At 33.3% G+C, this 13,699-nt stretch overlaps 2 protein-coding genes across 2 annotated transcripts; both read right to left on the bottom strand.

Annotated features, from left to right (window-relative positions):
* Positions 1–1,082: 1,082 nt before the first annotated feature.
* Positions 1,083–10,453, bottom strand: LOC125051409 (alpha-1,2-mannosyltransferase ALG9). Its single transcript, XM_047651700.1, has 9 exons — positions 8,993–10,453; positions 8,560–8,726; positions 7,660–7,846; positions 7,133–7,332; positions 5,976–6,253; positions 4,448–4,605; positions 2,957–3,141; positions 2,074–2,283; positions 1,083–1,537 (listed from the first exon to the last, which is right to left on the bottom strand). Exons 1-9 carry the CDS (start codon positions 9,091–9,093, stop codon positions 1,248–1,250), a joined length of 1,776 nt encoding a protein of 591 aa, XP_047507656.1. The 5' UTR covers positions 9,094–10,453; the 3' UTR covers positions 1,083–1,247.
* A 728-nt stretch (positions 10,454–11,181) lies between these two features.
* LOC125051425 lies at positions 11,182–13,645 on the bottom strand. Its single transcript, XM_047651724.1, has 4 exons — positions 13,352–13,645; positions 12,778–12,913; positions 12,565–12,704; positions 11,182–12,417 (listed from the first exon to the last, which is right to left on the bottom strand). Exons 1-4 carry the CDS (start codon positions 13,454–13,456, stop codon positions 12,265–12,267), a joined length of 534 nt encoding a protein of 177 aa, XP_047507680.1. The 5' UTR covers positions 13,457–13,645; the 3' UTR covers positions 11,182–12,264.
* Between the last annotated feature and the right edge of the window lie 54 nt (positions 13,646–13,699).

The following is a 13,699-nucleotide window of genomic DNA, read 5'->3' as shown; positions in this document are numbered from 1 at the left end:
AACATCTGAACATTGACAGATTTAATATCTCAAACTGTCAGAATCCTAAGGAATACAATTAGCTTTTTGCAGAAAAATACTTATATTTTATGTTCGTTCAAGAAATAATTTGCACCCGATGCAAAGACAATGTAAATAAATAAATGTTAAATTAATTAATAAATATGAGGTTAGAATGTAAAACGAAAGACGAAACGATAAAGCCTTTGATTGATATAGGTTAAACGATATGACAGATAGTGTCGGGTATCTGTGATTGGACGAACGATGAAAACCGATCATGACATAAAAGGCCGGTGTCGCACTTGCGAGTCTGGTAATGGGGTATCACTTAACACCGAGTGGGCCTCCCCTGGACCCCTGTTATATATAAAGAAAAATCAAGCAATTGCATCTTTCGTTTTCTAACTCCGCTCGAAAGTTTTCCGTTGGTATGAAATTAAGCTTACTTAAAAATACACATACATACTTAAATCTACTGTTACAATATATTATTTAAACTATTTATAATAATATGTACATATAGCCAACCTCTACTTACTTTTATAAAAGCATATATTAACCCATAATATTTTTGACTAGAATTAAATTATTGCAGTCAAATTCGCACACAACACATTTTACGTGAAAACCTTAAAAATTAACAATGTGATATTCAAACCAATTAAAGTTATAAAGAGTGGGTATAAATGCTTATAATATAATCAAAATAGTTTCAGCTATATATAATTGGATGTGAAGTGAGGCAACGTTGCATTTTCTAAGCGATTTTTGTTGCTATTAAGGTAAAATAAATTAAAAAATACAAAATCTTTACTCTGTTTTAACTAAAGTACTTCGTCGTTTTTTTCAGTAAAAGCTGATGAAAAGAGAATTAAATCTGAAATGAGAGTGTTTATGTTTTTAATTACTATAAAGAAATAGTAAGAGATTGATTTGTCATGTTCATTTATCAATAGTCATAAGGACATAACATGAATTCCCAATTTAAGTATTGTATCTATACGAAGGGTAAAATTAAATTAATTTTTGGGGAAATATAATAAACATTTTACCCATTCCCGCTCTATAGTCTGATAAATTAAAAAACTTCATGAATTGTATACAGTTATTTATGCTTCGTTTCGTACGAAACCTCAAAATTGTTCACCATTTTAAATTTACTAAATAAATTTCGAAGTCAAATGCAATTCTGAAATACCACACAAACAAATAGATGACGTTTTACATTAAAGATTCAAAATAATTTAATTAATTAAAACATTTTTCAACAAATACAAATTCGCATACACAACGTGTTTATGCGAAATGCCCGGTACATAAAACGCTCTGAAGAATTTATTTGACTTCGACGCGTCCAAAATAGGCACAGAAGCAATAATGTTCCACGATTTTGTATCTGTGTGGTAAAACGGTTGAAAGTGCGTTGGTCGGCCTATGTCCGAGTCGATTAGGTAGTGGCACTTGGAAGGCGGAAGGTAGGTCGACTTGTTACCTCTGTTTAGATCGTTAAAATATGGGTGGATTATGCGGGTAGCTGTAAAAATTTGGTATATCAGAATTTGTGGCTAAAAATATTGTTTAATAGAATTTTTTACACACATTAATTTAAGACACACAAAATTACTTTAATGCAAGTTACTTGAATTTAAAAGGACCGCACTCAATTATATCTTAAACTAGCAGACTCGGCCAAGCGTTGCTGTGGCCAAGGTTTTTGTTATATTACATAGTAGTTAACTATTCAAGGGAAACGGTAGGAGAACACCAGTCATGGGGACCACCATGCTTTTTTGGTGGTTATGCCATTAAATTGTAGCGTATGTGAAACGTTGGTACTTTCAACACAGCGCCATCTGTTAGATAATAAACTAATAGTTTGCAATTAAATAATATTGCGGGTATAAATTGAGATGTAAGATCCTATCTTTTAAGTTAGATCAAACTGCACACGGTGTGCAAATTTCATTGATATCGGTTCGGTAGTGTAGGAGTCGTGTCGACAAACAACGTGACACGTAATTTATATATATTAAGTGGATTTTTTTATATAATGCAATTGTTGTTTCTTACCATTATGTAAGTGACTATAAGGCGCGGGAAGCTGTCCATCAAACTCGCTGGCCACGAAACGTATACTAGCACCCGGTGGGAGGTGGAAACTGGAAGGCGATCTGTACCATTCCTTGCCAAAACACACCACTTTCGGTTCAGCCGGTAGATGGCGCAACAGCACCATTGGGCCGTGGTAATTGTTGTATAGCGCTGCTATACGGGAAATACCTGAAAAATTAAAAGGGATTTCTGTAGCCAGGTTTTGTAAGGTGAAGTGGATTTCTGATAACCCGGCAATCGAATTTTTCCAAAGTATTATCTAGGCCCACGGCTCTTAAACCTAGGGTCATTAATTCGAATCATGGATTTAGATTTTCCTTTCTATTTTTGTAGTTATACTTCTTTAGGCGTGTTATGAAAACTTGATTACAGTGAAATTTTACGATGCGCGCGCACCGTGACACAAAATTAACATAATGAAGTGTCCCACGGAAGATGCTACGGCATTGGACATAATTTAAAAACAACACGTTAAGTGACGCCGCCCATGGACACTCTCAATGCCAGAGGGCTCACGAGTGCGTTGCCGGCCTTTTAAGAATTGGTACGCATTTTCAATAAATATGAGCGCAAGACTTGCGAGTACTATGAAAAGAAAACTTTGTGACAACCAGCAAGATTCAGTCGATATCGACAGAAGGCCGATCATTACTTGTCTATTAGGAAAGAAATACCATAAATAAGGCCAGGATTATAGAATTGCTCGTTGTTGTAAAAAGTAGTTATGAATAACGTCGTAATAAGAGAAGTTCAAATATCGAATTACTTTTGTATGTAAGAAAATGTAATTACTCAAATATATTTAGCGATATTATATAGAGATAGGGAACATAACACTTACTGATACTACTGAAGAGCATCACACACATAACTGCAAGATGGCCGGTGTAAGAGAGATAGTGGCATCTCTCTCGCTCCTTGCGCCATTGGAATAGCACTGTCCCTATCGCGAACGACATTTTCTGCATACAGTCGAGTGAAATTGCGCCGGCTAGAATTATCATACTGTATACTGGGTACAGGAATCTGAAAATTAAAAAATCTTTATGAAGTAATTAATTAGAATTTTTTATATTAAGTCCTATTTAAATATTGGTACAGATATCGACAAACATCTTGAACAAATGTCCTTGACTGCGCAGAAGCGATTGTTAGGTATCACTGGGAGGGGGGCGGCGGGAGAGTGACGTGTCGATCGCGTAATTGGATATTCAGTTGACGGTTGTGTCCCGCGATGCGCGAAACTTTCCCCCCTTGTTTAGTGCTCAAGAAGTTTGCTCAGATACCGGATCTGTAGTTGAAATTTAGGAATTTCAACTACAGATACCGGCAATAGATAGGTCTAGTGATTATAAATTATTTGAACACTCATCATGTCATCATAAAAATTACACATCAAATTGATGTTGAACTTTGGTTGGTTAAATTGATGTTGGTTAAAATTAGGTTTTCTTTAGTAGTTAGGTATGACTATATATAAATCTGTTGTGGACACAATACAAACATTTTGGTCGAAAACTCATAAGCAATAAATAGGCTTGGTTGAGTACCGAGCCATTGTGTTCATATTAAACTCTGGTGGAAGACAATATAATAATTAATAAATATTCAAGTGAAATAATGTAACTGCTTTAAAATGACTATGTAATTACAAGCACTCAACGAATTTTCCTTTAAAAAAATTATATATAGTCTTGTATACAAAGCACTCTTGAAAACAAGTTGGATGTAGTCGAGAGAAATCAGCAAAACACCTACATACCTCCGTATACATAAAAACTAAATCTGTCTCTTTTCATCAACAGCTTAAATAATATGAGAAAAAGAGACGAAGAGCACTTTTAAAGAGTGTAATCTTTGATTTATTAATGAGGTAATAAAACTTTAAATAGTCCCATATTTTTGAAGTTATACTTCTTTAGGCACGTTATGAAAAATTTATGAGAGTGAAATTTTACGATGCGCTCGCACCGTGACACAAAATTAACAGAATGAAGCTGCCCACGGAAGATGCTACGGCCTTGGACATAATTTAAAAACAACATTCGAATAAAAATAGAATTTATGTTACACTTAATGTAAGAGAATAATAATATTTATTTATTTAATTTTTCTAATGTAAACTGAACTTTATTGACTATAATGACTCCTTTTCCAGTCTTTGATTATTTAATTGTAATTAATTATTTGCATGCAATCAAAAACTATTTTTAATAATGCCAAAGAAGTATAACTTCTTATGCGCGTACATAAGTACACGCACGCTTTTTATATACGTCTACAAACGTCTACGTCCACATTTTTTATATACGTTAACAAAGTATGTACACACCTCTCTTCCTTATGCGGTTGCAGCATAAAAACACCAAGCCATAAGGCCAATGGCATCAGACTAAGCCAATAGGGCATACAAAAGGCCGGCGGTGCGATCGAACGCGTAGCAATTACACGACACGCTAACAGCAGAAGTGGGCAGCATAAAGCTAGGACCTGTCATAATAATTAAGAAAAGTTAGCATTTGCAAACTAGTTATTTTTGAGAGCAACGGTGTAATGTTTTAATAGATGCCTAGAGTTAGCCTAGCGGAGCGGACTTAAGGTCAAAGCACACATATCAGCTCGGAAAGGGATCGCCATCGTATCACCTCGAGCCGTTCAGTATTGTTTGTATGAAACTCCCTACTGCAACGCACACTAATCGGAATCGTAACGTAATCGCCTCCCCTCGGTACAGGCTTCGAACCGCGATGCGGTGCGTGGTCAACTTGCAGTTCCCGCGCTTACGGCTCGTCGTCCCCGCGCTTACGGCTCGTCGTCCGAGCGCTTACGTCTCTTCGTCCTTACCCCTGTCCACTCCCACGACACTCCTTGTTTTATTTATATTGTGTACCCAATATCTTTTTCTTAGATTTTTGCTATTTTCTTTTTTCTCTTCATCAAGTGCTAGCAATCTCACTTATTGTAAACTGGGACATAACCGTGCGCTACACTTAACTGATCTGGTGCCAACCAGATCAAGCAGTGGTCGGCGAGCCGTAAGCGCGGTGTTGCCTAGCCGTAGCCGAGTTGACGTAAAGGAGCTGCTGATACGCTTTGGCTACGTGCATACGTTAGGTTGACGCCTGGTTGACAACGGGGCGAAAGGCGATACGGTGACGATCCCTTTCCGAGTTGATATGTGTGCTGTGACCTTTAATGAGCAATCAATTAAAGGTGGAGTTACTTGAAACATATGTTGTCTTTTGTTTGTTTATACATTAAATAAATCACTTGGCAAAAAGCTTCATAATTACGGTTTCCGTACTTACGAAGTACTCGGCTAAGCTGCTTTTTAGACCATCCCTATACATTTAAATTATAAAGAGTAGTAGAGATATAGTAAGCGGCCAATGGCAACATACTTAAGATATAAATAGAGAATCAATAACTATTTTACTCAAAGAGAACAGATAGAGAATTAAAGTTTTCAAGAATTTAATATGAAACTTATTGCTTGGAGTCTAACAATTTTTTATATTAATCTCATAATACAACACCATATGAATGAGATAAAATCTAATGCCCGCCTTCCACTGCGAGCGGAACGGACCCATTACGGACTCCGCTATACTCGTAACGATGATTTTCATACATGTGCTTCCACCGAAGCGGAGAGAGCGAGTTGAAAGAGTCACATATGAGGTTAGCGAGTTGACCGAGTTTCCCACGGAAATGAAAATGTATGAAAATCATCGTTACGAGTATAGTGGAGTCCGTAATGGGTCCGTTCCGCTCGCAGTGAAAGGCGAATTAACCTTATTACAGTAATACAGCAAAATAACATTATAACATAGGTTATTCAGAAATATACAAACACTTACCCAAATAACATTAAAATTAAGAAATCCATTCACAAAGTAATAAGTCCATGGTTCAACTCCATATAAATCTGGTCCGTGTTCAGTAAAAATGTTATATGCAACAATATTCCATGGAGCCACAACTAGTCTTCCATAATGCCATGAGTCAACAATGACAGTTGGTACGAGAATCACTATCAAAGATATTAGAGACCACTTGAAGAATTCATAGGATTTATTTTTGAAGTAAAGCATGTCTATTGCAATTGGTACTCCGATGAGGGCAGTGAATGGCCAACCTGAAAAGTTTAAATATCGGTCAGTAAGTTATAGAATGTCGCAATCAGTCAGAAAATTTATTATTAATTTACTTATTTTAAAAGTAATAAATCTATAAGTATATTTAGGGATTTTCAAAAAACTTTGCAATTTAAAATAAAAAAAATGTTAACTGTTGAATTTTTTTTTATTCACTTTGCTGTTCTCTTATACAACTTTGTTATTTCTATATAAAATAGACCAGATTTTTAGGATAATTAATTTGGTTTTAATTTACTTTTTCTTCTTCCAAAATCGTAAAATACGAAATTGAGCGAAAAAAACTGGCCGTATGTATAAAAAAAGAAAAGCAATCTAGGATGGGAACCTTCCCTCTTTAGTGGAATTTTAATTTGGTCACATGTTACTAGTATGGATTTTCATTTTAAATATAAATATACTAATAATAACATAATTACAAGAATCATTATCAAATAAAACGAGTGTATGCTATCCTAAATAAACACTATCAAGAAACTGACTTAAATCAGTTCAAATAATGCACCACTAGATGGCGCTGACGGACTTATAAAACGCGCTATCGTTGTTATTTTTAAATAGCGGAAACTACACAGACTATAACACAGTAAGCGTTAAGCGTTACTTCCGTCAAAAAAAAAATCTGAGTTACTCCCTAGTCGCGCCTAAAGTTTTACTCCAAAAACAGCCTCATCCGAAGTCTCGTTATTAGACAAGCTCTCTTTATGAGATCCAGATTGAACAGTATGTTGTTTATGTAGAGCATAAAGTCTTTTAGACATCTTTTCAAGACAATGTATGGAGTGGATACTTTTTACAGTGAATTGTACATCATGTTTAAAATTTAAATATGAAATATAAACTTAAGCAGGAGCTCATACTTAACAATGTAGAAGCGGCTGTAAACGTTACTGCTGCTGCATAGCGTCTTCTCCAACTACTGGCCAAAGCTGCTGACACAAGAGCTGAGCTCCAAGCAGAAGGCAACATAGCTGCTGATGATGCAAAGCAACCCGCCGCAGCCAGGCTCAGACAAAGCCAAATGCGTCCTACATGCACTCCAAATTCATGGCATACTGCTCTGAAATAGAAATTTGGGATTTATTTATTGGACAAGTTGAATGATATTATTAGACCCAAAAATAATGTAATTCCATATAGGTACTTAAAGAAAAATAAATGATAAAAAAATAGGGATTTGAGACCAAGACTTAGAAATTGTGGTGCCACAGGTTTTTTAAAGCTTACCAACTCAACTACTCAAATAAAGCATAGATTATTAAATAGAAAATTTGTATATGTATAAAGTAATTTCATCTAAATGATAGAAAAACTTAAAGAGGTTTTGCAATTTGCTGTTATTATTTATTCTTGAATTCAATAACAAAAGGTTTAGTAAGATACTCACTTATAAAACATAAGTTCAGAACAGGCAGTCAATGAAGCTAGCAATGCTCTCAGTGTATAAAATACAGAAACAGGTGTCATTATGAATGACAGTATTTTAGCTGGAACTGCAAACATCCATAGTGGCATGTAGGATCTTATTGAATATTCTGGACTGTATTCCCATGTTTGTAACCCACTTCCATAGACTAAAATAAATAGTTTATATCAACTATGCTATACTGGTAAATTGTTCACTAAATAAAAAACCAGCTTGCTCCAGGGAATTAAGTTGTAAAGCACTATTACAATTTACAACTGTTTTAATGATTGGTTGTTATTGACTTTCTTGAGTGATGTATACTGTACTGTTATTTTTTTTCAGAATTTAGCTTAACATTTTATTATAAAGAATCATGAGGATGTCTTTGCTTATTGTATAACTTCAATAAGTAAAAAATACAACCTTACTACTGGTACAGTACAAAAATAACAGTCAACACAATTGCATTCAAATACAAATTGTTTTTATGTAATTACTAAGTCTAGTCTGAAATAAACTTTCTTTTCCTAATACAGATTTTTCTTTGCATTTAATATCTTAAGGTAACTCTTTGTAACGTCAAATGAGACACAGTCCTTTGAGTGTTATATAAAGTTTACACTGTATTTGCTCTAAATAACACAAACATTTTAACCATCGAATGGGAAAAAAATTAGCTTTCATTTGTATATGTAGTATCCTAGTAATAATAGCTTTTACTTCTTTTATTTTTCTAAAATAGATTTTGCTTTTAAGACTTTCTTCCCCTGGGCAAGCAATATACAAATTACTAAAACATGTTTACATGTAAATGGCCTCTAATGAATGCAATAAGTAAAAAACATTTAGAGTCAGAAACATTTAAAACAGAATACTTACCTAAATAATGCAAAGGCTCCCAATAGTTATAGGTTTCATCACAATCTGCTATATGTCCCCAGTATGCAGATATGAGTCGAGCTGTTAGCAATAGACCTAGTGCAACCATTCCACCAGGGTAGGATATACTACGCAAGTCTGTTGGTGCGTTTGTCACAAGGTACTCTCTAAAGGCGGGATTTCGTTGTTAGTAAGGAAAGTGAATAATGTATGTAAAAAAAGTAAATACCTTATTTAAGGGAATTTAAAACGCAAATATATTGTAAGAAGCTTTTTTAATTTGCATTCACCAATTTGATTCTTTCCAATTTTGTTTTGTTTAGAATTGCAATGTAAACTAGAACCTAGCGTTTGTATTACATGATAGGTTATGTTCAGAACTATTATACTTAATACACAATGAGTATTTATCTCTAAGTATAATACGAGTTACCCTTCACTATATTTTCTAGACCGCTTCCCTTTAGTCATACTAGCCGATCTTTTTGCTCCATTTTTGTTATGAATACTCCGTTGCCTTGCTGTGAGAGGCATTTTTTATTATTAAATTATTTACATAGATAGTTCACCGTCACAACACAGTTCGATGAAACATAAATGAATATTGAAATCCTATATATTTTCTAATCCAATGTTTATCCAACACATTTTTTATTTCTAAAAACTAACTGACAATAGGCATTACCAGCACAGAAGAATACAAATGTCAATTATCATTTATCATGCTGATTTGATTGAGACAGTGACAGCTCCATTTTGTCCACACTCCACAGTCACACTGGGGTCTGGGAGCAGCAGATCCAAAGATTGATCAATTTAAAATTGATTTTAATTTTAGTCGATAGCGGTTTTCACTTTTCACCGATTTGCTAGCGATCCATTAGTTAGTGCTTGTGCACACTTGATCTTGAATCATTGTCTTACGGCCGCTTTCTATACTCGATCTATAATCTAAAATTATTTCCAATCCAGATTTGCGGTCGAGCGATCAATTATGGATTCTGCGTTTCGATATGACAATCCCTGATTTGAAATCCTTGTTAGTAAAGTTATGGTTTGAATTAGTTATTACTTAACGTCGTAATAAATAAATCTCAAAATACTAATAAAATAAGATAAACTACATTTATTCTAAGAACGAAGAAACTTATTGTATTAGTGTATTAATGTACGCTGTACCTGGACACCAGTATGGCTGTTAATCCAGATATTCGATTACATCTACTTCATCATAACAAGATAACAATAAATGAAACCAAAGCTGAAATATGGGATGACAATTCTTCCCGAAAAATATCGATTTGAATCGTAAGATATACAAATAAACGTGATCCAGTAGATCGATTTAAAAAAAAACAGCAATAAAATAAACAATCCTGTCCTTGTGGGACACGTATAACATGATCAGTTATTATTAAGGACAAAGTATGATGTACCTTTTCTTCAGACTGAACTTATAGCTAGTAGATCAAATTTTTAATAGTAATATGACATTGGTAAAAAAGAAAAGAAATAAATCAAACAAGTTGTTTTGGTGCAATGTTTCATATTAAATTCACACTTTTGACTATAATAAAATTCTACTGATTTTACTATGATACTATACTGTAAAAAATTTAATTAGGATTTTTGATCAATCCCACCTAAAAATTGAATTAGAATGATATGTCTATGTAATAGCTTGCATTGTATAGACATAGTCTAGCTATTAATACAATTTAAGAAAATCTCTTATGTATATTTCATTCATAAATGCTTATAACATTTTCATGTTTATCACTATCACTACGTAGTATAAAACAAAGTCGCCTTCTCTGTCCCTATGTATGCTTAAATCTTCAAAACTACGCAACGGATTTTGATTCGGTTTTTTTTAATAGATAGAGAGATTGAAGAGGAAGGTTTATATGTATAATAACATCCATTAAATAGTGGAGATATACTGATCTTTTTGAGGTTTCTAATGTAATGTCGTAAATAATTAAATTTCTTCCGCTTACATTGCAAACGCAGGCTGAACACTACGAGATTTATCAAAAAAATGTTCTAAGTATTGTATATTAATAAACACAATAAATTTTTTTTGTCATTTACTTTTACGACAAATAATGGCTAATTTTCGAAGCGATTTTAACCAATACAGTATTAATCCTTATCCTATTAAATACCTTAAATACATTGTTGATTTAATATAGATCTATATGGACCTTTATAGCATATCATTTAAATGAATATTTTCGAAGATATTACAAATTTAAAAATTGCGTGACGCAGCGTGTCGGAGGCCGCGGTTCTCCCTTTACCATATAGCACTTTGAATTTAGTATCAGCGCATTGCATCCTTGCGAAGCCGGGGCGGGTCGCTAGTAGTACATAAAACCACTGACATATACTTACAAATACATTATTTATTTAAAAAATATTATATTTAAATAAAAACATATGGGTAAATAAGAGTAAAATTTATAACAGAACACAGTATCCTGCAATTAATATTTTTTTTATTTTTATATATATATATATATTATATATGTAGTTGCATTTATACAGATTTCATGTACTATATTTAGGGATCTATTAATTTGAAACTCAACCGTATTATAAAACAGATGGTACTGTTTATATAACCATGACAATTTTTAAACACCTTTAAAAAGTTGAGTTCTTATAATCAACGCTACCTACTCTCTATGTCTAATCCACTACTATGTGAAATTGAAATATTTATGTTTTGCATTGCCTTTCTATCAAAGCTTTAAAAAGGACTTCCTATTTATGCCTAAATTTTTAACATTCATTTTAACCATATTATTAAATATGTTAAATAAACTCATTACTATTTTTAGTCCAGTTTTTATAATAATGCCAACTAGTAAAAACAGTCTCACAAAATATGTTCAATGGTACTATAAAAAGTTCAAAAGACTGATTCAACCAATTATCACAACTTATAAAGGACTTCATATGACTTTTATGAAAAGAACTTATTGAGAAGTTCTAATTGGGTTCTATTTATTGAATTATATAACCAAGTTTAATAATAACTCTAAGTTCTAAAATAGATCATGATGAATGTTCTGGTTGAAGGGGATGTGTTGTGTGTGTTGTTATAAAATACAAGGCACTGACATTTAACCTTTTAACTTTCTGCATCTAATAAATAAACTTGTGGGTTAACCTAGTCATTTTGCAATAACAATAACAAATAACAATATAAAGTTGCATTATTCAACCTGATCTTAAAATAGAGCTAGCATTACCATAAGGGAGATGTGTTATACTGGCTCTCTCCAAATAAATATCACTTGTTGTAATTGTTAAAACTCATAGTCTGTTTGTAGAGATACAAATTCTGTATGATCTACTACAACTTAACTGAACAATCTTCAGTTATAGCCTCTAATTTCAATCAAGTAATGCACCTTTAACTAAAATTATTATATATTTACCAGGGATGTTATGAAGCTCCGTAACCGTAACCGAAACTATCGGATATCCGAAATAAAAATATATTCGTAACCGTTTCACAAATTTCGGATATTTCGTATAAGGGCATCTAAAATTTTAAATTTATTTCATTTTTACATATCCGTAACCGTATTCGAAACCGATATAATTTTATTCCTATATCCATATCCGTATCCAGAGCTGAAATGTCATATCCATAACATCTCTAATATATACTTTAACCATGAAGTATAAACATTATTTTTTCGTCCGTGTCCTTACAACTGTCCAGCCAGGCTCACCCTCATCCATAGGTTCAGCTGCTATATTACTATTAGAGGTATCTTTCATATTACTCTCATCATCTTCACCACTGCTACTTGTTGTATCATCATCAGGGTTGCCATGGGTCTGTAATTAACATCAATGTATAATTTTTTAAATGTATTAAATTAACAATTTCTTTTGTTCATATTTATCTTATTTTTTAGATACAATACAGTTTGAGTTTGGAGTTGAGTATAGTATCAAACAAAAAGATGTAAATGTAAATAATACCTGGGGCGGAGCTGATTTATCTGGTATTGGTGCACTCAACCATTTTTGACATTTTGGCATTGCTTCAATTCTATTTCTGAGTTCTTCATGATGACCATTTTTTAATAAATTAAGGAAACTCAAAAGCAGGGTTGCAACTTCTGTAAAAATTTATGTTAATATTTACATTTAAACATTATAGTATTTAGTTTTTAATAGTGCATACCAACTGACCTCTAGGTGAGTTGTCATGACATGCAGTCTCAAATTCTTCATCCATCAAATCTTCTAACACTTCAGTTAGTTCATCAGCATCCAAAATATTTTCAACACAGAATCTTGTCACATACACTGACATAAGTTGTGCAGTCTGAAACATAGTAAAATGGTTTTGCTCACATACTGATGTCATGTACATATATCATGGGGTTAAGCTCAAAAATGTGCTGCTATTCCAGGGATAAAACATATTGGGGTAACGACTTTAAAATCGGTTGCCCGAATTTGATGATACTGATTATGCAGGAGTCTCGGGGAACCTTGATTGGAACACCTCGAAAATGTCGAGTGTTTACAAATTTTAATACATTACACAAAACTTTTTTTTTTTTTTATAACACTTGGAGGTGTTCCAATCACGGTCCTTCGAGACTCCTGCATAATCAGTATTATCAAATTCGGACGACCGATTTTTAAGTCCAACCCCCAATATGGGTATCTGTAGATTTCCAGTACCCTTTGAAAACACCATATAGGATCCCGTAGTACAATAATATACGACTATCAGTGTATTTTAGCTGATGTTTACCTGTTTACCGCCAGGAGCGCCCATTCCGTGCTCCACAGCCAGTTGCAAAGCGGTCCAGTTATTCAAAACAATATCTACAATCGGTTTAAAGTCGTCGAACAACATTTTGTTTTAAAATGTACCAATATGTAGTTGTTATAAAAAAGCCGTCAAAAAAGATAGTCCCTTTGGAAACCGTGAATCAAAAGACGTAAACTTAATTATTTATTTCACATTTTACACACATCGCCATAACCTCAAAAGTCAACACTCAACACTATCTCGGAGTTCGGACCTCGGTGCGAATATCAATCAATAAATATATTTTATTAATAATACATTTTCATTCTAGTAAAATGTCACGTTACT

Source organism: Pieris napi, chromosome 7 (genome assembly GCF_905475465.1).
Source record: "Pieris napi chromosome 7, ilPieNapi1.2, whole genome shotgun sequence".
Taxonomy (NCBI): domain Eukaryota; kingdom Metazoa; phylum Arthropoda; class Insecta; order Lepidoptera; family Pieridae; genus Pieris; species Pieris napi.
This window is presented reverse-complemented; position numbering and strand designations above follow the sequence as displayed.